Genomic DNA, 24677 nt, shown 5'->3' with positions numbered 1-24677 from the left:
CTGCACAGGTGGATAGAGTGGTCAAGAAGGTATATAGTATGCTTGCCTTCATTGGATGGGGTATTAAGTGTAAGAGCTGGCAAAATTGTACAAGATATTGGTTCGGCCGCATTTTAGAATACAGTGTACAGTTCTGGTCGCCACATTACCAAAAGGATATGGATGCTTTGGAAAGGGTGCAGAGAAGGTTTACGAGGATGTTGCCTGGTATGGAAGGTGCTAGCTATGAAGAAAGGTTGAGTAGGTTAGGTTTATTTTCAATAGGAAAAGGAGATTGAGGGGCGACCTGATTGAGGTTTATAAAATCATGAAGGGTATAGACAGGGTAGATAGAGACAAGCTTTTTCCCAGGGTCAAGGAGGAAAGTTTAAGGGGAATACACGCGGCAAGTACTTTACACAGAGGGTGGTGAGCGTTTGGAACACGTTGCCAGCAGAGGTGGTAGAGACAGGCACAGTAGATTCATTTAAGATGCATCTGGACAGATGCATGGGTAGGTGGAGAGCAGAGGGATACAGATGCTTAGGAATTGACTGACAGGTTTAGATAGTACATTTGGGTTGGGTCAGGCTTGGAGGGCCGAAGAGCCTGCTCCTGGGCTGTAAATTTTCTTTGTTCTTTGTTCTTGGTTTGCTTCTGCAGGAAGCAAAATATAATGGCTGATTGAAGCTTTCATGACATGAAGAGGAATTGAAAATATTGATTAAAAAATAGAGCCAGGCCTTTCAGTTATAAAGTTCAGACATACTTCTATGTGCATAGTAAGGAGGATTTTAGGGATGGAAGCACTTTCATGATGTAGATGATTTTAAGGAAGATGCCACAGAGGATAAGAGAAAAGTGATTGAATATTCTGCAATGCAGACAAACATGAAACAATGAACAATCGGCAAATGTTGGAAAAACATGGGATATGAGAAATGAATTGGGCTGAAGAATATTAAATTGGCCGTGTAATTGAGACCACTCAGGAACTGGTCAAGTTCTGTAAGTATAAAAGTTGTGTGGTGTTGTGTTGGAGTGGCTGTATATTGATTTGGGCTGCTTCAATATGGTCAGGAGTTGTTAATGGTGCTGAAGATTATGTAATCATCAGCCAACAGCCCCATGTCTGGCCTCATGCTGCAGGGAAGGTCTTTGGTGAAGCTGTTGAAGATGACTGGACCCAGGACATTACTCTGAGGAATTCCTGCAGAGACGCCTTATACTGAGATGACTGACATTCAACAACAACAGCAATCATCATATCTGCTAGGTACAACTTAAACTACTGGAGAATCATTCTTCTGATTCCTCTCCACCCCAGTTTTGCTTGGGATCCTTAATGACATTCTCAGTCAAATACTGCCTTGATTTCAGTTACTCTCATCTCTGGAATATAGCTCTTTTTTCATGTTTGGACTTCAGCTGGAATGAGGGTTGAGTGACTCCACAGGAACCCAAACTGAGCAACAGTGAGCAAGTAAATGCAGAGGAATATGAGGTAATACATTAAAGTGGAGCAGTGTGGGATGATACATTTTGGTAGAAAGAACATGGAAAGACAGTTAAAAAAGTACTACTCTAAAATGAACGCTTGAGCAGGGAGGCCTGGATATATATGTGTGGATGCCTTTAAAGGACAGGAAGACAGCACAGGAATAAATCATACAGTATCTTACGGTTAAATGAATAATGCCACAGAGTACAAGAGCAGGGAGATTATACTGAACCTGTATTATTCAGCAGTTAGACCTCAGCTGGAGTACTGTGTACTGTTCTAGCATCACACTTTCGATAGGATGTGAATGCAATGTTGGGAGAGCAGAAGAGATTTACGAGAATGTTTTTCAGGCATGAGATATATCAGTTATGAAGCTAGACTGAAAATCTGGGACCATTTTCCTTGGAGACAAGGCTAAACAAGATTTGATTGAAGTTTACAACATCATGATAAACTTGGACAGATTAGGCAAGGAGAAACTGTTCCTGATCATGACAGCATCAATAATGAGAGGGCACAGATTTAAAGTGACTTGCCAAAGAAGCAAATATGATGTAAGAAAACATTTTTTCACACAGTGAATGTTTAGGATCAGGAATGGACTGACTGGATGTGATGCAGACAGGTTCAATACAGGCCTTCAAGAGATCATTGAGGATTAATTCAATAGAAATAATGTACAGGGTTATGGGGAAAGAGTGAGAGGATGGCACTATATCATAATGCCATTTCAGTAGCTAGCGCAGACATGGTAGGCCGAATGACCTTCTTCTGCCCCAGAACAATTCTGTGCTATTCCTTTGTAAGTGTCTTTTATAGCTTAGTCAACTACTTGTTTCATCAAAGAGAAAGTGAGGACTGCAGATGCTGGAGATTAGAATCGAGAGTCTGGTGCTGGAAAAGCACAGCAGGTCAGGTAGTGTCCAAGGAGCAGGAGAATCAATGTTTCAGGTAAAAGCTCTGCATTAGGAATGAGGCTGTGAACCGAAGGGGTGGTGAGATAAATGGGAGAGGGGTGTGGCTGGGGGTTGCAGTGAGCGAGAGACTCACTGAGATCCTTGTAGAAGAGGAGAGCTTCTTCAAGATACATATCCTCGGGAGAGGCTTCGCAGCTAGGTTAAAACAGCACTTTGCTGACTGTAGACTAATAGGGCAGGACTACACTGGGTTAGATTGCACAGGAAGTAACTGGGCAATTTTACACCTTGTATGGTAGATGTCAGTGTTATAGTTGTACTGGAACACCTTGGCTAGGGGTTTAGATATGTCTGTTTTGGTTAACATAAATCTGTTAGTCTTAGATTTATAACAACTGATCCAGCGTCATTTGCTATTTGTGGAAGAGAACTTCAAGCTTGTACCAACATTTTGCATGTATGGGTGCTTCTTTACTTCTGAAAGGTCTGTCTCTAGTTTTTAGGCTTTTTTTTCTACTTCTAAATTCTCCAATCGATAGAAGTCGTTTCCCTCTGTCGATTCTTTCTGTCTTCCTAAATATTTTGCAAATCTCAATTAATTCACCTTCGTATGTTCTTCCTGTATGAGAAAATCAATGCAGTTAAAGATCAGTGGAATTTAATCTTTGTTGGGATCAAGCTTCTTTCTAGCGGAAGGATGTCGCAGTTGTAATAGAACTGCGCAAAAATAACTTGGATGAAATGGAACTCTCCTTATGATAACATTTAGGTGCTGCAATTAATACTTCATTATTGTGTACTTTTACTTCCATTTGGTGATTGTAAAAGATTTTGAACATAAAAATATCAAAGAACTGCAGATGTCACTGGATCTGAAACATTAACTTGCTTGCTCTCCACAGATGCTGCCAGACCTGTTGAGTTTTTTTGGCAATTTCTGAGTTTGTTTATAAAAGGATTTTGAGTTTTCAATGTTTGTACATAGTTATCAATGGAGAACATCGTTTAAAATGTGATTTCAAGCAGACATGTACCCTCTCCTGTAGATTCCATTCGGGATGCTGTATTAACCGTGTCTCCAAATAGACAATACCGTGGCATTTTTAATCCGACAACCCCTGCACACACCGGCCCTGATAATAGATGAAAAAAGAGAAAAACATTTCTTCATTATTTATGAATCATTTAAAACATGTTTTCCAAAATACTCAACTTTTCTTTTGCTCTGGATCCTTTTGGAACAGCGACAAACAAGGACTCATTTAAAAAAAATATTTTCTTTCCTCACAATTAAATCCATTACGCATGTATTCTGATTCAGTTTGCCTGATTTCACATTGCAATGCAAACATACTTCATTCCCCAGGTGGAATTTCACACCACATTTATGCTGTAATACTGTCTTTAAATGGAGAATTGCCTTTGGATGCAGTACAATAAATAAAAATGCACGTGCGTCTCTGGAGGTTTTAACAGTCAATTCAGGAGATGTTTTGCTGTCTGCTCCTGCACTGGGTACACCATTTTATTCTGAATACACTGATTCATGAATTGTGGGCGGCACGGTGGCACAGTGGTTAGCACTGCTGCCTCACAGCGCCTGAGACCCGGGTTCAATTCCCGCCTCAGGCGACTGACTGTGTGGAGTTTGCACGTTCTCCCCGTGTCTGCGTGGGTTTCCTCCGGGTGCTCCGGTTTCCTCCCACAGTCCAAAAGATGTGCAGGGTCAGGTGAATTGGCCATGCTAAATTGCCCGTAGTGTTAGGTAAGGGGTAAATGTAGGAGTATGGGTGGGTTTCGCTTCGGCGGGTCGGTGTGGACTTGTTGGGCCGAAGGGCCTGTTTCCACACTGTAATGTAATCTAAAACCATTCACATTGCTCATGCAGTTTTAACATAATTGGCCCTTGCTGGCTTTTAGAGCTCTTCCAGTGTTGTTGAGGATGCTCCAAAATACAAATGAAGCATGATTTTATGCACAGAAGTACCTCAAGTGATTGTAATAGGGTATAGGAAGTTTACCAAAGATATAAAGCAGAACCAGCAAAGGACTGAATGTACAGTTGGCAGGTATATGTAGCTAACCAGCAGGAAAAAAGACTTTGAAAGGACAGCAGCTGGCAATGGAAAAAATGCTGTGCTCACTCATGTAAGTGCTAATGTTGTGTTATAGATTATTAAATTGAATGCCTCATTACTATGATTTCATGTGATTACCTGAAAATAAGTCCAAGAAAAGACGATCAAGCCCATAAAATGCACCTCACTCAGGCACATTTTAACCACATACATCACCCACCAAGATAAAAATCAAAAACGCTCCATGCTAGGAGCCCATGACCCCTGATTATGCCAGCTAATTAACAATTTCCTATTAATAGCTAAAGTTCTCTTTTAAAAGACTTGCAGTGAAAGCTTATCCGGCACATGTTCCATCAGTCCATTCTACAGAGTATTCAACCTGGCATTCAACCTGGCACTTTGCTTACATATTCCCTTTATTCCAACAACCCACCTCCTTCTCAAGTAATTTGTCTGATCCCTAACTCCTTTTGCAGTTTCCAAGATATCTACTCTAAGCCTTTCATTTATAAAGTAAATGGACCCAACTCTGAAACTGCCTTCATGAGTCAACAGCCTTTTTGTTAGATGCCTTCAGTTGGCTGAAATTAAAAATGGCTTAATTTAATGCAGGATCTTAATAAATAAAAGATTTTGCCTACTTTCTTTCCTGAAGACACTGATTCGTGAATAAGGAGTTCTGTGGTGTTTGTGGTCCTATAGTATCTCAATGAAATGCCCATTTTGATTTAACCTGTGAATATTCAGGGTAGCGGCATGGGCTCTTTCTTTACCCTATATAACATTGCTCTAATGTTCCCCCCTACTGATACTGTTTAAAGCAACTCAGAACACAAACTGACTCTGGAGATTCTTCTGGTCATTATAGAGCAGTGTCCCTCTAGAAGAATATTACTTATGGCCACAAATTCTGTAGAATTTGAACCTACACCTTGGAATGTTTCAGATGAACCTCTGCTCCAAATCAACACCAATGAAATCCATCAAGAAGACATAAAAGTCCGCAATTTGAGTGAAGATAATTTACCAGTGTGGATTCCTATTCTCAGCTTCAGCTGGTCATTGGGTCTGTGTCGTATTTTAAATGATTTCACTGCTTCCAGTAGTGCTAAGGACATTCTGGCAGTCTCTCGCGCATGGAGTTTACCATTTCGTACTGGGAGCCCAGATACAACCATATAGGCATCTCCGATTGTTTCTACCTGAAGGTGAGAGAACAAACGCTTTGTTAGTTGGGCAAAAGCAAATTGCTGCCGAAGCTGGAAGTCCGAAATACAAAGACGAAATTGTGGTATTAAGGTGGGAGATGTCTTATTTTCTATTAGGGCTCTAAGCTGCAACATGACATTTCATTTCGAACTTTTAACTCTGAAAGTCAATTGGTGCTATTCTGGCTTCCTGATGTAACTTTGTTGGACGATAAGCAGAATTCTTTGATCAATAACGTGAATGGATTACGGCAATTGTTCATACTGCCACTTCCAATTCAAGACAATTAAATTCTGGAGGTTCACAGTACACAAGATTAAGCTTAAGATTTCTGCCAAAGCAATACAAAATAAATTTCATTTTCCTTTTCCAGGAATATTAAGCGACTGAAATATAGATCTAATCTTTCTTCAGAAAGTGTAATAATCTCAGCATCAGCAGTCAGGGCTTTCTCAGCCACGTACAGGGATGTCCTACAGTATTCGGGATGAGAAAGCACAACAGGTTAAAATAAAGCAAATAAGAACCAACTGAACCTGCAATAACACATCGAGCATGTGACTAAACCTCATCAGGTTGGAGAAGGTGAGTATGCTGCAGGAACTCAGTGGAAAGTGAAACTGTCCTGACAAGAGTAATATAAAGGTGAAAGTGAGGACTGCAGATGCTGGAGAATGGAGTCGAGAGTGCGGTGCTGGAAAAGCACAGCAGGTCAGGCAGCATCCGAGGAGGAGGAGGAGTATCGACGTTTTGGGCAAAAGCCCTTCATCAGGAATGGAATAATATAAAGGTCAGCCACAAAGAATCATGCAGAAAGGTGCAGTTCTTTCAGATTGAATGAACTGATGCTGTTAGGGCCAGCAACTCAATGCAAATTTTATATACCAGAGAGCAATCTCACTTTTCTGCCTGTGAGACCTCCTTTAACATGTAGCCTGCAGGAGCAGGTATACCTTGCACCAGCCCACCAACCACAGTGACATGAATAGCATCCTGCAATACCTACTGCTGCTGCCTTCTCGTCAGCCATATGTAGTGGACAGAAGAGGGTGATTAGACAGAGCTGTTGAAATCCTTCATGCAGAGTCTGTAGACCAAGGGTAAGCTTTTCTGAACAGTGGAGACTTAGCTGGCTTTGCACACATTTGCAACCACACGGTAAGGGATGGTTACATAGTGATGATGATACTCGATAAACCATATAGGGCCTGTAGCAATCCAAGGGATCTGGATTAATATCCAGGAGAGGTAAGGTCATATCCCATCATATAAAATCTAAAGATCTCCCGTCGGTTAGATAGCTACCTGTTGCCTACAGCTGTCAAGTTGAACACAATCCTCATTATTAAAAACTATTCATGGGTTACAGACATTTCTGCCCATGTAACACTTATTGTTCATCCCTAATTGCCCAAAAGGCAGTTAGAGTCAGCCATATTACTGTGGGGCTGCAGTCACATATATAAAAGGCCAGATTTTCAATCCTAAACATTTGTAATGACCCAAATGGGCTTTTAATGACAATTGACAGTGGTTACATGTCTGTTAGCGTTTTTAAAAATTTCAGATCATTACTGTATTCAAAGTTCACTATCTGCCATGGTGGGATTCAAATTCACATCGCCAGAATATTAGCCTAGGGTTCTGGATTACCAATCTCTTGATCTCTATGCTACCACTCTTCACATCTGGGTATATATAGGATCTCGCAATCTGCAGCCACAGCTCCATCAGGTTTGTTCATGAGAGCTTCCAACTATATTAACCTGAAGGCAGACTAGACTGATCACAACCAGAGCGATGTCAGATTTGCTTCCTTTACCTGATTTTCAGAAGACAGTGCCCATGGAGCAAATAGGATGCCAGCAGAAGAGACAGCTGTATTTGATAATCAGAAGGGCATCCAGAGCTTTGTCATGCAGTTGATGTGTGATCGCTGTGAAAGAACAGTGCAAGTGTGTGCTGTATCCAGGGAGCTACCATAACTAGCTCATCCTTTAGCAGGTTCCATAGTTTCTTGATTCCTGGGGACCAAAAGTAACCACACCTTGCCCTGTTGGATGATCTCAGTGAGGAAGCCAAGCAAACATGGAACAGGAGAGCAGGCACTTTACCACTAGAGCCACAACAACAAAAAAAAACCCAAAGCCTTACTCAAAAAGAGAATGTGCTGCTTTGACCGATGTGAACATTCCTTTAGCATCTCTCAGCAAGGCCATCCACAATTGCAGTGGTCTATTGTACTCTGCGCAACACGGTATCTTTGGTGTGAGAGAAGTAGGAGGATCCTGAGGTCCTACTGGGCTTTTAAAGAGTTTGATGAAGACATAAGCAATCTTGCAATAGTTAGAGATGTCCTTGGTTCATAAAGTCAGGACATAGAATAGTTTTGGATGGAAGTGAGGAATAGAAGGGGAAGGTTGTGCAGTAATCTAGAACCAATATAAATAAAAACCACACTGAAGGGTGAATTCTACAAGCAGAAATATTAGGTGCTTGTGTTAGCAGGACAGAAATACCTAGGGATGATTTCAATGTATATATAAATGAGAGAAAACTGATTGGCTATAATGCCTTGATGAAGAGTTTATAGAGTGTTCTTAGAGCCGCATGTTATGGAGCTGACTAGAGAGTAGCTGCACTAGACTTGGTATTATGCAATCTAATAGGTTTAATTATTAATCTCAGTAATGACATTTAGCTACTGAGAATCATAATATGATTAAAATTTACATCTAGTTTGAACAGAAGAAGAGTGGGTCTAAACCTAGGATTTTAAGCTTAAACAAGGGCAAGTGTGTGGATGTGAATGCTGACCTGTCTGTTTGCTTTAAGTAGTGGCAGATATTAAAATAAATATTGCAGCATATTCAAAATAAATACTTTTCTAGTATAAAGAAAAAAATCCAAAGGAAAGACACACCATTCTACGTTAATTAAAGAAGTTAAGAAAAGCATCAAACCTAAGGAAAAAGCATATAACTGTTTAAAGGTGAGTGGGAATTCTAATGACTGGTCAGAATACAAAGAACAGTTAAATGGTTAATTAGAACTAATAAAGTAGAATATAACAGGAAGCTAATTACAAATACAAAAACAGACAGTAAGAGCTTCTGTGGAGATCTAAAAAGGAAAAGAGCAAGTAAAGTCAGTGGGGGGTGTGGGGGGGGGGGGGGGGGGTGCAAATTCTGAGGTGCAGATGGATCCAGGAGTTCTAGTCCATAAGTCTCAAAACATTAGTATGCAGGTTCAATTCATAATCACTGAGAGAATGTGAAGACTGCAGATGCTGGAGAGTCAGAGTCAAAAGGTGTGGCACTGGAAAAACACAGCAGGTCAGGGTGCATCCGAGGAGCAGGGAGAGTGAACATTTTGGGCATAAGCACTTCATCAGCTTATGCCCGAAACATCAACTCATCTGCTCCTCGTATGTTGCCTGACCTGCTGTGTGTTTCCAGTGCCACATTGTTTGACTGCATACATAATCAGCAAGGCGAATGGGATGCTAGCCTTTGCTATGAGAAGAATTGAGAATAAAAATAATGTTGATATACTTCAGTTAAACATGCCGATGGTGACACCACACCTCAAATACTGCGTACAGTTTTAGTCTCCTTCTTTAAAGAAGTATGTAAAATGTGCCAGAGGTTGTTCAGGCTGGATTCTTAAATTGACATCTTGAATGTGATTTGGTATTTTACGCGGAAAGATTAGACTGGTTTTTATTGAGGTTCAAAAGAGCCAGGGTTGGTTCCATTGAATTTCATAAGATCCTGAATGGAGTTGACAAACTGGATGTGGAAAGGATGTTCACCCTAATGGGTAAGTCCTGAGCTAGGGAACATGGCTTTAAATTAGAGATCAGCTGTTTAGGATAAAGATGAGTGGAATTTTCCTTCAGTGGGTTGTGTAACTTTGGAAATGTCTGCCTCAGACGTCAGTGGAGGCAAGGTCATTAAATATTTTTAAGGCAGAGTTAGATTGACTATTTTTAGGCAAGGGAATCAAACGTTATTGTGGGGGAAGGGTGGGGTGGGGTGAGACTGTGGAAGTTGAAACATAAACAGCACAATCTCCTATTGATCATCTGCTGGTCTGTGGCAGAATTCTATATGTTCACCATTCTCTGGGTAAAGAACTTTCTTCTCATTTCCGTCCTAATGCTAATGCTAACCTGAACTCATGTCCTTAGACTGTGACCTGTGGTTCTAAACTCTCCAGTCATCACGACTATTACCCTTCCTGTGTTTACTCTGTCTAGCCCTGTTAGAAGCTTCGGTTTCAATGAGATCTACTCATTTTTTTTTGGGGGGGGGGGGGAGTGTGGAAATTAGACAGCCATGACAGACATAATAACTCAGGAAATGTATCACAGAAAAACAGAGAGCCTATAAAGTGGTCAAGAGCACTGGGAAATCAGAAGATTGGGAAGACTACAAAAACAAACAGAGGATAACAAACAAAGAAATAAGGAAGGAGAGGATCAAATATGAAGGTAAGCTAGCCAGTAATATTAGAAATGATAGCAAAAGTTTCTTTCAACACATAAGAAACAAAGGAGAAGCAAAAGTAGAGATTGAGCCACACCAATTGATGCAGGAAGGCTAGTGATGGGAGATAAGGAAATAGCTGAAGAACTTAATAAATACTTTGTGTCAGTCTTCACAGAGGAAGAAATGAATAATATCCCAACACTTAAGGAGAGTCAAGGGGCAGAGTTGAGTATGGTGACCATTAAAAAGGAGAAAGTACTTGATAAGCTAAAAGGTCTAAAACCTGATAAATCTCCTGGCCCGCATCGGCTACACCCTAGAGTTCTGAGGGAGGTGGCTGAAGAAATAGCGGAGGCATTGGTTGTGATCTTTCAAAAATCACTGGAGTCAGGGAAAGCCCCAGATGATTGGAAAATCACTGTTGTAACCCCCTTGTTCAAGAAAGAATCAAGACAAAAGATTGAAAATTATAGGCCAATTAACCTAACCTCGGTTATAGGTAAAATTCTAGAACCCATTGTTAAGGATGAGATTTCTAAATTCTTGGAAGTGTAGGGTTGGATTAGAACAAGTCAGCATAGATTTAGTAAGGGGAGGTTGTGCCTGAAAAGCCTGTTAGAATTCTTTGAAGAGATAACAAGTAGGTTAGATCAGGGAAACCCAGTGGATGTAATCTACCTAGACTTCCAAAAAGCCTTTGATAAGGTGTCTCATGGGAGGCTGCTGAGTAAGGTGAGGGCCCATGGTGTTCGAGGTGAGCTACTGGCATGGATTGAGGATTGGCTGTCTGACAGAAGGCAGAGAATTGGGTTAAAAGGTTCTTTTTCGGAATGGCAGCTGGTGACAAGTGGTGTCCCACAGGATTCAGTGTTGGGGCCATAGCTGCTCACTTTATATATAAATGATCTGGATGAAGAGACTGGGGGCACTCTGGCGAAGTTCACCGATGATATGAAGTTAGGTGGACAGGCAGGTGGTTCTGAGGAGGTGGGGAGGCTACAGAAAGATTTAGACAGTTTAGGAGAGTGGTCCAAGAAATGGCTGATGAAATTCAATGTGAGCAAATGCGAGGTCTTGCACTTTGGAAAAAAGAACCCAGGCATAGACTATTTTATAAATGGTGAGAAAATTCATAAAGCCAAAGTACAAAGGGATCTGGGAGTGCTAGCACAGCATTCTTTAAAGGTTGACTTGCAAGTTGAGTCCGTGGTTAAGAAAGCAAATGTAATGTTGCCATTTATCTCAAGAGGTTGGAATGTAAAAGCAGCGATGTGCTACTGAGACTTTATAAAGGCCTGGTTAGGCCCCATTTAGAATACTGTGTCCTGTTTTGGGCCGCACACCTCAGGAAGGACATACTGGCACTAGAGCGTGTCCAGCAGAGATTCACATGGATGATCCCTGGAATGGTAGGTCTAACATACGATGAATGGCTGAAGATCCTGGGATTGTATTCATTAGAGTTCAGAAGGTTGAGGGGAGATCTAATAGAAACTTACAAGATAATGCATGGCTTAGAAAAGGTGGATGCTGTGAATTTGTTTCTGTCAGGCGGGGATACTAGGACTTGTGGGCACAACCTTAGAATGAGAGCTGATCAATTTAGAACGGAAATGAGGAGACATTTCTTCAGCCAGACAGTGGTGGACCTGTGGAATTCACTGCCACAGAGCACAGTGGAGAGGGGGACATTAAATGTCTTCACGGCAGAAATTGATAAATTCTTAATCTCGTAAGAGATATGGGGAGATTGCAGATAAGTGGAATTCAAATGCCCATCAGCCATGATTAAATGGTGGAGTGGACTCAATGGGCTGAATGGCCTTACTTCCGCTCGTAATTCTTATAGTCTTATGGAAGGATGTTGTGAAACTTGAAAGGGTTCAGAAAAGATTTACAAGGATGTTGCCAGGTTGGAGGATTTGAGCTATAGGGAGAGATTGGGGCTGTTTTCCCTGGAGTGTCAGAGGCTGACGGGTGACCTTATAGAGGTTTATAAAATCATGAGGGGCATGGATAGGATAAATAGACAAAGTCTTTTCCTTGGGGTGGGGAAGTCCAGAACTAGAGGGCATTGGTTTAGGGTGAGAGAGGCAAGATATAAAAGAGACATGAGGGGCAATGTTTTCATGCAGAGGTTGGTATGTGTATGGAATGAGCTGCCAGAGGAAGTGGTGGAGGCTAGTACAATTGCAACATTTAAAAGGCATCTGGATGGGTATATGAATAGGAAGGGTTTGGAAGGATATAGGCCAGGTGCTGGCAGGTGAGACTAGATTGGGTTGGGATATCTGGTCAGCATGGACGTGTTGGACTGAAGGGTCTGTTTTCGTGCTGTACTCTGTATGTCAGTCTTGCCATCCCAAGAATCCAATAAAAGACTGTGAATGCCTGATCAGTTCACCTTCACATTGAGCAATTTTGTACTGCATTCCACTTGGCTTTGATCTAACCCTATAGAAAACAATATTTATTTGTGGTTGATTCAAGGTCAAATTGATTCTTGTGCAGTATGATTCTTGTATCTGTTCTGATAGCAAACAGACCTTTATGATTCACCATGCTGAAGTGAAGTTCACTCAACTGGAGAAGTGTATTATCACCAAGAGTGTGGATAAGGCAGTTCTAACTGTTTACCATCTGTACTTGTTGCAGTTTATATTGAAGTAATTTCAGGTGTGACTCTTGGATCAGACTCAACCCAGTTACCTTGGAACCTCGTCCAATACAATTTGCTACGCATGATTAAAGACATATAGCTCATCAGGAAGCCACTTCAAGAATGACAGTCACAAAGGATGTAAAATTACTATCATAAATCATACAGATTTCAGTGCATTAAGAAACAGCATCTGTAAATTGAAAAATGTTTCCAGTCATAGGAAGGTCAATAACTAACAGTCACAGGTTCGAGGCAATTGGCAGAAGAATAATGAGTTTTTTTAAACATTTTGATAATTGGAATGCACTGTCTGAAAACATGGTCGAAGCAAAATAAAATTTGATAAATAATAAAAAAAAGTGAGTTATTTACAGGGAGAGAGGAGATTGGGATTGGATGACTCTTTTAAAGAGCTAGTACAGGCATAATGTGTTAAATGGCCTGTTTTAATTCTGCACGTATTGAGATAATGATAACATAAACTGAGTTAACTTAACATGTACACCACACACACACACAGACAAACACACACAGTGAGATCATCCCTTATGCTGTATTCTTCATGGACGGTTTTTTTTCACCTCTTTTTGCCTTTTTATTAGCAGTCTTTTCCGTTTGAAAAAATTGTTGAAACTGCAATATGATTCACATGATGTGTATTCAGAGAATATAACATTTCATCAACAGCTGGCATTTCTCAACAAATTTAAACAGTTTAGAAACAGCTATCACATGATCAAACACTAACCCTCAGTCCTAAGTAGACTGTTGTACATAAAGTAAACAAATATATACATAACGAACTTCTCCCATTCTCTCTTATTGTATAATAATACCATTCAATTTAAAGATGGGAGGGCATATAGCTGTTGCTTAAAATGTATTTTACATACCTTGTAGACATCAAAATTGTCAATAATTGCATCAAAACAGGTATAAAGATCATTTAGCAAGGTCACAACCTGCATGAAGAAATAAAAATCCTTATCTACTGATGTATTTGAAAGCAATTGAGCAACAAACAAAATAATCAATAAAAAATATAAATTCTGATATTAGCAAAGTAACCAAACTATACAAGGAAACAATATTATGGAAAGCTATTTAAACAGCCACCTCTTCTGAAAACTGCATTTAATTGTGTTTTGAACACAATACATTGAACACAACACAACACAACATTTTTTTTTGTTAATGATTCATGGGTTTTGATTTCCATAATTGATAGTCTTTACCATTTTTATGCCTATATAAATGACCCAGTGGCTATTTCCAGAGTGACGACTCCATAGTGAATTCTTGGACTTTTCTAAATATGGTGGGCAGACTATTTTTGCCTCAAATGAATTGAATGAAAGAAGAAGATTTTTTTTCTAGACCAGTGATTCAAAAATATTGTCGTTAAGAACACCACACCTGCAAGGTCCCTTCCTAGCCACTCACCATCCTGACTTGGAAATATATCATCATTTCTTCATTGTCGCTGGGTCAAAAACATGGAAATCCCTCCCAGAGGGCAATTTGGGGCAATCTACAGCATGTGGACTTCAGTGGTTCAAGAAGGCAGCTCACTGCCACCTCTTCAAGGGCAACTAGGGATCAATAATAAATGCTGGCCAGCCAGACATGCCCACATCTAAAAGAAAAGTAATTCTCAAATCACATTAGGCTACTTTAAATGTAATGTGTTTGGGTATTCAACTATTTTGGACCCTTTTAGATTGTCTATAACTTTCATTTTAGTTGGGCTATGTTTATGGCCAATGTCACCACTAGGCGGAGCACCATGTGTTTATGTGCTAAATTGTTTTAAGATCGCATCCAGCTAAAATGCATCCTATGTTCTCAATAAATATAAATAAGGACCAAAGAAGTGAAAATCATTTGGAGAGCCCATGAGAGTGGTCTTAAAAGTACTCCTTGCATTCGGAATTTTGTGCAAACCTTTTACCATGTGTTTTGACAGACCTGCTGTATTTCACTGCCCTTTGCTTAGCTCCCTTCTGGAGCTGTCCTTGACATACCAATTTCAATACTCTTCTTTTAATTTCAGCCTTTCAACGATAAAGACTAAGATTAAGTAAAGACAACTTGTGGTTTGCAAATGTTTATAAGTGCATCAATTTTTTGAAAGTGCATCAAAAGACTGTTCAGCCTTTACCCTACAAGCTGTGTTTCATTAATGACCTGATGTTATGGTGCAATTGCAGATGGATTACACTGGGCCATTTTTAAACGTGCTGACCTATCTCCTGTGTTGGGAATACATATTGCAAGTCATTTATTTTTGATATTGTATTTTTTTGGTTGAGGGAGGCATATTTCTTTTTTTCTTTTTAATAAAAACTTGGTAAGAGTAATCATTCAGAATCTTTAACATTCTGCATTCAACCTCCATCTTGATTTCATTCGCATTTTTTATGATGTTCACTACTTCTCTGTTTTACCTCTCACTAACTTGCGGTTAATTTTTTTACTATTATGTGTTGCCTGTGCAGATATGCTTTTTACTAGATCTTTCTAGAGTTTCTTTTCTCATTTGACAATTTTAAAAAAAGTTTCTACATCTTCTTACAATTCTTCAATGAACTATTTCCATTGTAAATGTTGTTTTGTAAGCATTCCTATTCTGTGTATAGACCTATATTTTTAACATTAGTCCTTCAAAGATGATTTGCATCTACTTGACTACTGTGTTCAATCCACTTCATTTGCTTTGACTGTTCCCCCATCGCATTGAATTTAACCCAATTAAAGTACTACACTTGCTTTTAGCTCTCAGTATAACATAAACCAAATCATGTTAAACTGTTTTGTTTTGCTGTCTGTCAGATATTTTTTATCTTCCATTTTAAATGTTTTGTCAGAATATCTTATTGGGAGACAAAAAAACACTGCAGATGCTGGAATCCAAGGTTGACAAGCAGAAGGCTGGAAGAACACAGCAAGCCAGGCAGCATTAGGAGGTAGAGAAGTCAGCATCTCATTGTCTTCTCCACCTCCTGATACTGTCTGGCTTGTTGTGTTCTTCCAGCCTCCTGCTTGTCTTCCTTGTCAGAATAACTAACAAATAGAAGGTCAAGGTGTGCTCTCCCTCACACATACTAAGCAATACTGAGTCTGGAATCAGTCACACATTGTATGTTTCAATGCTTTCTCTCACCTTTGGGTATTCCTACTTCATATTTAATGATTGAAACAGCCGATTAAGATAGGTTTGTCTCATTGTACCTTTTCTTCCTTACAACATTTAAAAGGCATCTGGATGGGTATATGAATAGGAAGGGTTTAGAGGGATATAAAGCCAAATGCTGGCGAATGGGACTAGATTAATTTAGGATATCTGGTCGGCATGGATGAGTTGGACCGAAGGGTCTGTTTCTGTGCTGTACAACTTGATGACTCTATGCTGGCAGAGTCTATCTATTCTTTGTTACCAGATCATGTTTGTTTTCTTGAGCACTGTTTTCCTTCCTGATGAAGGAGCGGCGCTCCCAAAGCTAGTGCTTCCAATTAAACCTGTTGGACAATAACCTGGTGTTGTGTGATTTTTAACTTTATACACTCCAGTCCAACACCGGCATCTCCAAATCATTCCTTCCTAGTGTCTCCCTAACCTGTACTCTATCTTGTCTTGGATCTCATCTTACATTAGTCATTAACTGCCAGAAAAAATCCTTAGCTATTAACAAGGCAGCATTGTTGTTTTTATCTAGAATACCAAACAATTATTAACCAAGTTAATTAGAATTAATTCAAGGTGAATGCATGTCTTTATGAAGATTGTCAGAATTGGTTATGAATCAATAACCTGTTAGATAGCTTTTCCCAGCTATAATCCCTATGGATTATGGATTTAAATTAAGGAGTAAAATCATAACCTTGGTCCCAAATACTACCCTTACAAGTGAGTTACAGAGCTAGAATAAATGTGTTGTTACCTGTTATAAGAGGAACTTAAACTTAAATATATTTCCTAGTCTTTGTTTCTGGAAAGAAATAGCATCTGGCACTTAATTCAATGCCAGTAACCATGAAACAAAATCAGTTTCTGCCAATCTCTTGTGTTCTGAAACACATTGGCAAATGCAGAACTTCTATGTATAAGGAATAAGCTCCATAATTGACTTTTGTGAAAGAACAGATTAGATTTACAACTTACTGGCCCAGATATAAACTGATGTTATAAATAGGTTTTGCATTATGGAAGCATTGATATAAAGGAAACAAGAATCAACTAATTTCTACAAAAGGTGGACAATCACAAACCAAATTTTTTATTCATTCAGGGCTTATGGATATCACTAGCAGGGCCAGCATTTATTGCCAACCCCTCATTGTCACAGGAAATGTGGTGGTGATTTGCTGCAGTTCATTTGGTGTTTTTTTAGGTGCACTATTTTGACCCAATGAGGCTCAAGTAATGGCGATATATTTCCAAGTTTGGATTTTGAGTGGCTTATTGGTGACCTTGCAGATAGTAGTGTTCCCTTGTATCAGCCTAGGCATCAAGTTGAAAATCTGCAACAATATGAATTCAAAGAACATGCAATTTCTCTTAATTTGTTGGCTAATGAAATACTTTAATGAACAGCATTGGTACTAACAGGATATGTAAATACTGATTTGTTAAGTGTCTTTCTGCATCCAAATTATTTGAACTGTGGCAGATTGCATTAAACCTTTCCTTCAGTCTTCTTACCCAAGGTTAACTGATGATACCGGTACTTATTTATACACTTTAACAACTTAATATTAGGTTTGAGTGTTTGGGCAGAAAGCAATCGAGAATTCATTTTTTAGTTTGTCCAAAAGTATTTCATTTCATAAATAAGTTTAAAATGGTAAACGGTGTGCTGATATCCATTGCATCTATTGTTATAGACGATACAGTTTGGGTGATATAATTGACACTATGATTCACATTATTGAACTTATTCATACAAGAATGCAATATTGTTTATAGAAATTGCAATGAAATATTGCATCAACATAGAAGGTCGCAAAATTAGTAGACCTCAGTTAACAATGTACTACCTGTAGTGGTGTGCTTTCTGCAGACATTGAAGTGAATCCAACAATATCACTGAAGTAAATTGTGACACTGTCAAATGCCTCTGCTTGTACTGTCTCACCCCACTTCAGCTGTTCTGCCACTGAGCTGCAACAAAAATATGAATGCTTAAATAAGAGCAGGTTCTGTGTGTCTCACATCAGAAATTTTTGATTTAAACTCAAAGAAGAGATTGACTATCAATAATGACACAAATGTCACATATCTTAACGAATGAAATACCTTTTTGAAACATCTACTTATTTTACTGCCTGAACTTTTCATGACTCATTCTGATGTACTCAGAACCTAGATTATGTGTATGCTACTGAATACATGACATTTCAATTTTCAAACAAAAGCAAGTTGAATTTTGAAATACATAGTGTTTAATTATTGCTTCTTCATCATCTCCATTATCTACATTTCTAGAAAAGCAGGAATTATCTCTTGCTTGGGTTTTGTCAATAGCAATTAGAATGCTTCCAGTTTTTGACTTTTTGACCCAATTAGGAGGTAGAAATGTAAGGGGACATGTACAGGGAGGTAGATTGCTTGCTTGTTCCCCGCATATGTAACTGGAGCAGATGTCATCCTTTGCAAACCTTTCCAATTACAATTCCTATAGTTTGATTAAAGAAGTATCAAGGTCCAAAATCCACAGATCAATCATAACAACGCACAAGACTACTCCATAATACAACTGAAGACCAGACTCCTTTCTTTGCTGCAGACAATCTCTCCCTATAGTCCCCACTCCAGCACTTTTCACCATTGATATTTATTTCCAGTTGATGTTTCTTGCATACAGTATTTTATTGCTGTGCAATGCCAGCTTTCAAACTTGTAAAGATTCGAAGTTGTGCACATAATTTGTGTCCAGTTTTTTAAAAAACAAATATTTTAGGATTTCATCACCAATAAAATTTCCAGTACATCACTTAACAAAAATTACAAACTGGTTTGTTTCTGAGTTGTCTCTTTCTATAATTCCTTAATTTATGAAATTGACTTAGACTTATTCAGACTCTGTAAATCAGTTATCCTCTATACCATCATTGTTATAAAACAGTGTATGTTCTGACTCAGCATGAGCAATGCATTATATATGCATTGTCTTGTTACTGTTTTTTTTAAATGCCAGTGCTTATAAAGAAAACTGGCTGTGTAATCCTGTCATACTGTAATTATACCTTCAAGGCAGTCCATAAACCATATTCAAAACACAGGCTGGGGGGTCCATAATTTTCAGCTTTTACACTCTCAGCTTGTGCCAGGAGTGCTGAAAGACAATCCTTGCAGCAGTGTTCATGAAAATATCATAAAAAAACTTTGCTTTAAACTCATAGGGCACAATTCTTCACTGATGAATTTGCAGTTGGAATGAGGACGAGTGGTTTGTAAGATAAACTGAGCCGCATTCTCACTTGCCCAGTACTAATATCTCTGCAATTCCTTGCCCCCATTGTAACTTGCCCCAATTGAATTTCAAATCTTGGGATCCATGCGCCAGCAGACATGCCCATCAATGCTGAAGCATATAAAACTGGAAGTGCAGAGAGGCCAGAAATAAAGGAGTGCAAATAAAGTGCAGCTTTAAAATTTGGAAATGTACTGTAAGTGGATCAAGAGACATGCTGTGTTGGTTCGGAGAGGCTGACATATGTCAGCAGTCATGGATCCAGAGTATATGCTGCCTTTGCTTATGGAACATACCCTGAAATACTGATGCTGGTGTTCAAGATGGAAGTCTGGAGAATCAAGTAGAGAACTCACATCGCCAGGCACCTTCTTTGTCAGGGAGTTTCACTTCTATTCTCTACTGCCTATCCAGTGGATGGTAGAGTGGGAAGCTGTATATTAATGATGTGAGATTAGATAGTAGTGAGGGTGATAGTGAGGGATAATCCCAACTAATTGACCTCTTGCTGCACACTAATGAGAATCTCAACTCAACATTTGGGACTTTGTAGGAAAATTCAATTACTCGCTCCTGATGTCAAGAAAGGTCTCCTTCCACTTCTCATGTCATTCTCCCAAATTTCTCAACATTGCCCACATCATTCAGGCCCTGGGAAGACCCAACCATTGAATTTGACATTAGTTTAGACTAATTAACACATAATTGAAGACACTCCCTATCAATCAATGATGTATTCAGTTATGCAGGTTATTGCTGAAGCTTCTTGTGTTTGTTGTATATGAGTTTTGATTTAGATGAGCAGATGTCACATGGTAAGATTCTTCTTGAGAATTTAAAGATACACTGTATTGATTTACAAAGAAAAGGAAGCAGCATGAACTATAACTCTGTATCTTCAACCAGATTGTCAGTTTACAGGAATATCTAGAGCAAGTTGCATATAAAACAGATCAGACTCAGCCAGGAGCAGCTACAGAAACATTGGCTGCAGCTAAACGTAATGCAACAGAAAATGACAGACCTGTAAAAGCAGGTGATAATGCAAAACATACTAATAAAAGGGCTGCCAATCATTGAGGAGACTTTTCCTTCAGAAATATTTGCTAGCAATAATACTGTAGTGAAAGAATGTCAGAGGGACAACTAATGAAGCAGCAAAAGAAAGTGATCCAGAGATCCAAGAAAACAAGTGTTGAGGAGACTTGACAGGTTTTAGAGCAGGTTATGAAGGTGGAAATATATTGAGCACCAGAAGGTTGAAATTCTGAAGAAAATAGGGTATAAAAGCTTATAATGTGTTTTCCTGTCTTAATTGAACTAACCCGCAAAATTAATCAATCCCTGATAAGCAATTGATCATTAAACCATTATCTTTATCATGACACAGTGTAAGTGTCATTCAATTCCAGATAGGAGCAACTTGCATTTAGAAAAGGCTGTCTCAGAGTGTTTTATAGCACATGAAGGTCACTGTTTTATGTTTTTAATACACCTGCCAATTTTGGTTGAAGGATAAAGCGTGTTCTGCTTTTCTTCTTCAAATGGGTTTGTGTGATATTTTATGACTTGGAAGGGCACCCACAATGTTGGTTAAAGTCCTATCTGACCATACAGCTTTTGCACAGTATTTTATTGATACCCACTTATATTATATGATCAAACCTCTGGTGTAAAGAGTAAATACCTAAATACCTGACTTTAACTCAAAAAGAAATGCACGAGGCAAGACTTATATAACAAGGCACCTTTATCAGATTTGCTATTTTATATATGAGCCATTTTGGGATTTTCCCTTCCAAGCTATTCAACTCTTTGAGTCTATAACAGCTCTCTGCAAGAACAGTTTGGCTAGTTCCAGATCCTGATAGCACAAAAGTTGATGGAAAAGGCAAGGAAATCAGGCTCAAATTTCTCAGACCTCACTTGGGAGCTAAGATCTGATAATTTGAAAAGTTATCAAGACATGAAAGGTTGCATTCAATATGAGTAGAGTATTGCCAGGCACTAAATGATACATGCATCGGTAAGAATGTCGGAGAAACATGTGACAATGGCCAGCAAGAAGCCTCTCAATGTTGAGGGGACCAAATCCTCTTTTCCAAACAAGTCTTGAGCAGTAAGACAAAATTCTCACCTATCTACATGCATTAGCATATATTAACATCTCATTATTAGCTAAGTTTACAGTGGCATGGCGGCTCAGTGCTGCTGCCTCACAGTGTCAGGCAAATGGGTTTGATTCCACACCCAGGCAACTGTGTGGAGTTTGCACATTCTCCCTGTGTCTGCATGGGTTTCCTCCGGTTGCTCCGGTTTCTTCCCACTATCCAAAATTGTGCAAATTAGGTGGATTGACAATGCTAAATTACCCATCGTGTCCATGGATGTGCAAGCGGGGTGGATTAACCATGGGAAATGCAGGGTTATAGAGTAGAGGGATGGGTCAGGGTGGGAAGCCCTTCAGAGGGTCAGTACGGGCAGAATGGCCTGCTTTCATACTGTACGGATTCTGTGAATAGGAAGTATTGTTATGCAGTTTTCTATTCTCCCACCTGCTGGACAGAAATGTATCAGTAACAGTTCCTGAGATGAAAGTGAGAGTGGCTACCTGGAAACCTCAGCCCATTGCTTGGTCCTCCGGCTTTCCAGCTTGGACGTCAGCCACCATCTTGGGGTACACTCCACAGGCAGTGAGCCTATGCATCCCCACATAAAGACATTCATATCTGACATGTACCAGCCTCACTGGCATATATTTAAATCACTTACAAGTTCATGCTGCATTTCATTGTAATGCTGCTGCCAGGACACTTTGCATGCAGGAACAGATAACCATAGGAACAGGAGTGAGCTATTCAGCTCCTCAAACATGTTCCACCATTCTTTGATATCTTGGCTGATCCATGATTCCTTAAATATGCCTTTGGCCGAAATCCCTTAATATCTTTGTTTAATAAAAATTAATCTATCTCAGATTTAAAATTATCAACTGATCTATTATCTGCTGCCATTTGAGGAAAACTCTTCCAAACATCTACCGTCCTATATGTGTAGAAGTGCTTCCAACATCATCTCTGCGCGGTCTGGCCCGAATTCGCAGACTATGACCCCCAGTTCTCGAATCCCCAACTGGTAAAGTTTATCTCCCCTTTCTTTTCCTGTTAATATCTTGAAGACTTTAATCAGATTACCACTTAACCATACCATTAGGTCGACTAGGCTATATCTTAGTGATGATCTCTTGCTCACATAGCACTCACTCACTTTGCATTACTTGGATGCTTCATCTCTGTTTTTGCCTTGCCTTTTTGTGCTTTGTTACCTCATTCTGAACTGTAAGGCTCACAGTACTTGGAAATGAATCCTGGCTACAACAAACCCAGAGAGGGAGGAATAGGTATTTCTTTCTTCTGCCAAAGTAAGCAAGTTTGACTTGTGAATGATGTGAGGCACTTCAGAGGGCTGTAGCACTAATCATGGGGAAATGGTAGCTTGGTGATAATGTTGCTAAACTAGTTCTCTCAAACTTAAATAAAAACCAGCGGATGCTGAAAATTGGAAACGTCTGAAGAAGGGTCACTGAACCCGAAGTATTAGCTCTGTTTTCTCTCCACAGATGCTGCCAGACCTGCTGAGATTTTCCAGCAACTTCTGTTTTTGTTTGATTCATAAACCTAGGATAATGTCCTGGGGACATGGATTTGAGTAATTGAAAATGGTGAAATTTGAATTCTAAAAATTTGGGAAATTAAAAAAAATGTTATTCTATCTGTGACTATTGTTGATCGTTGTAAAAATCCATCTGGGTCAGTAACATCCTTCAGGAAAGGAAATCGACCATTCTTAACTGGTCTGGCCTGTAAATGACTCCAGAACTTGACTCTTAACTACCCTCTGGGTAACTATGATGGGCATATCCCATGAATAAATAAAAAAAAAATCAGGCCTTTCACAGAATAGGTTGAAGCAATCTGTCATCATAGTGTTCTGTATGTGAATACGCATTGTCCATCTATATGGGGTGCAAATGCTGCTCACAAGCAATCACCGCCATTTCACTGCAGTTTGAAGGTAGTCATCTCTGTGAAGCAGAAATACTCATACGTGATCTTAACTGTGCTGTCTGTGGCTCATACAATGGCCTGTCTCACTAACTTGATTGAGTGTTTTGAAGAACTAACCAAGAGGATTGATGAGGGCAGAGTGGTGGATGTGAGCTATGCAGACTTCAGTAATGTGTTCAACAAGTTTCCACATGATAGACTGGTTAACAAAGTTAGGTCACTGGGAGAACTAGCTATTTAGATACAGGACTGGCTCAAAGGTTGATGACAGAGGGCGGTGGTGGGGGGTTCCTTATCAGACTGCAGGCCTGTGTCCAGGGGAGTGCCACAAGGATTTGTGCTGTGTCCACTGCTTTTTGGCATTTATATAAATGATTTGGATATGAACATAGGAGGTACAGTTAGTAAGTTTGCAGACAACACTAAAATTGAAGGGGTAGTGGACAGCGAAGGAGGCTACCTTGGAGTACAATGGGATCTTGATCAGATGGGCCAATGGGCTGAGGGGTGGAAGATGGAGTTTAATTTAGATAAATGTGAGGTGCTGCATTTTGGAAATGCAAATCAGGGCAGGACTTATACACTTAATGGGAAGGTCCTGGAGAGTGTTGCTGAACAAAGAGACTTGGAGTGCAAGTTCATAGTTCCTTGAAAGTGGAGTCCCACATAGATTGGATAATGAAGAAGGCATTTGGTATTCTTTCCTTTATTGGTCAGAGTATTGAGTACAGGAGTTGGGAGCTCATGTTGTCTCTGTATAAGACATTTTTGGTGTACTGCGTGCAATTCTGGTGTGTCACCTATAGGAAGGATATTGTGAAGAAAAGATTTACGAGGATTTTGCCAGCTTTGGAGGGTTTGAGCTATAGGGAGAGGCTGAATAGGCTGGGGCTATTTTCCCTGCTGTGACCTTACAGAAGTTTATAAATAGGCAAGTTATTTTCCCTGGGAGGGGGAAGCCCAGAAGTAGAGGTTAAAGGTGAGAGAGGAAAGATGTAAAAGCAACCTAAGGGGCAATGTTTCCATGCACAGGGTGGTGCGTGCATGGAATGAGCTGCCAGAGGAAGTAGTGGAGGCTGGTTCAAATATAGCATTTAAAGGTGTCTGTAGGGGTATATAAATAGAGTCATAGAGATGCACAGCATGGAAACAGACCCTTTGGTCCAATCCGTCCATGCCGACCAGATATCCCAACCCAATCTAGTCCCACCTGCCAGCACCCAGCCCATGTCTCTCCAAACCCTTCCTATTCATATACCCATCCAAATGCCTCTTAAATGTTGCAATTGTAC

At 39.7% G+C, this 24677-nt stretch overlaps 1 protein-coding gene across 1 annotated transcript in view; it reads right to left on the bottom strand.

Annotated features, from left to right (window-relative positions):
- The window catches only part of npr2 (natriuretic peptide receptor 2), a 163159-nt gene that overhangs the window by 16010 nt on the left and 122472 nt on the right, over positions 1-24677 (bottom strand). The window contains exons 17-20 of the mRNA XM_043686946.1: positions 17883-18006; positions 13739-13807; positions 5509-5683; positions 3435-3533 (exon numbers count right to left, since the gene is read on the bottom strand). Coding sequence (XP_043542881.1) covers positions 3435-3533; positions 5509-5683; positions 13739-13807; positions 17883-18006 — 467 coding nt within the window. The remainder of the gene's footprint in view (positions 1-3434; positions 3534-5508; positions 5684-13738; positions 13808-17882; positions 18007-24677) is intronic.

Source organism: Chiloscyllium plagiosum, chromosome 1 (assembly GCF_004010195.1).
Source record: "Chiloscyllium plagiosum isolate BGI_BamShark_2017 chromosome 1, ASM401019v2, whole genome shotgun sequence".
NCBI classification, from domain to species: domain Eukaryota; kingdom Metazoa; phylum Chordata; class Chondrichthyes; order Orectolobiformes; family Hemiscylliidae; genus Chiloscyllium; species Chiloscyllium plagiosum.
This window is presented reverse-complemented; position numbering and strand designations above follow the sequence as displayed.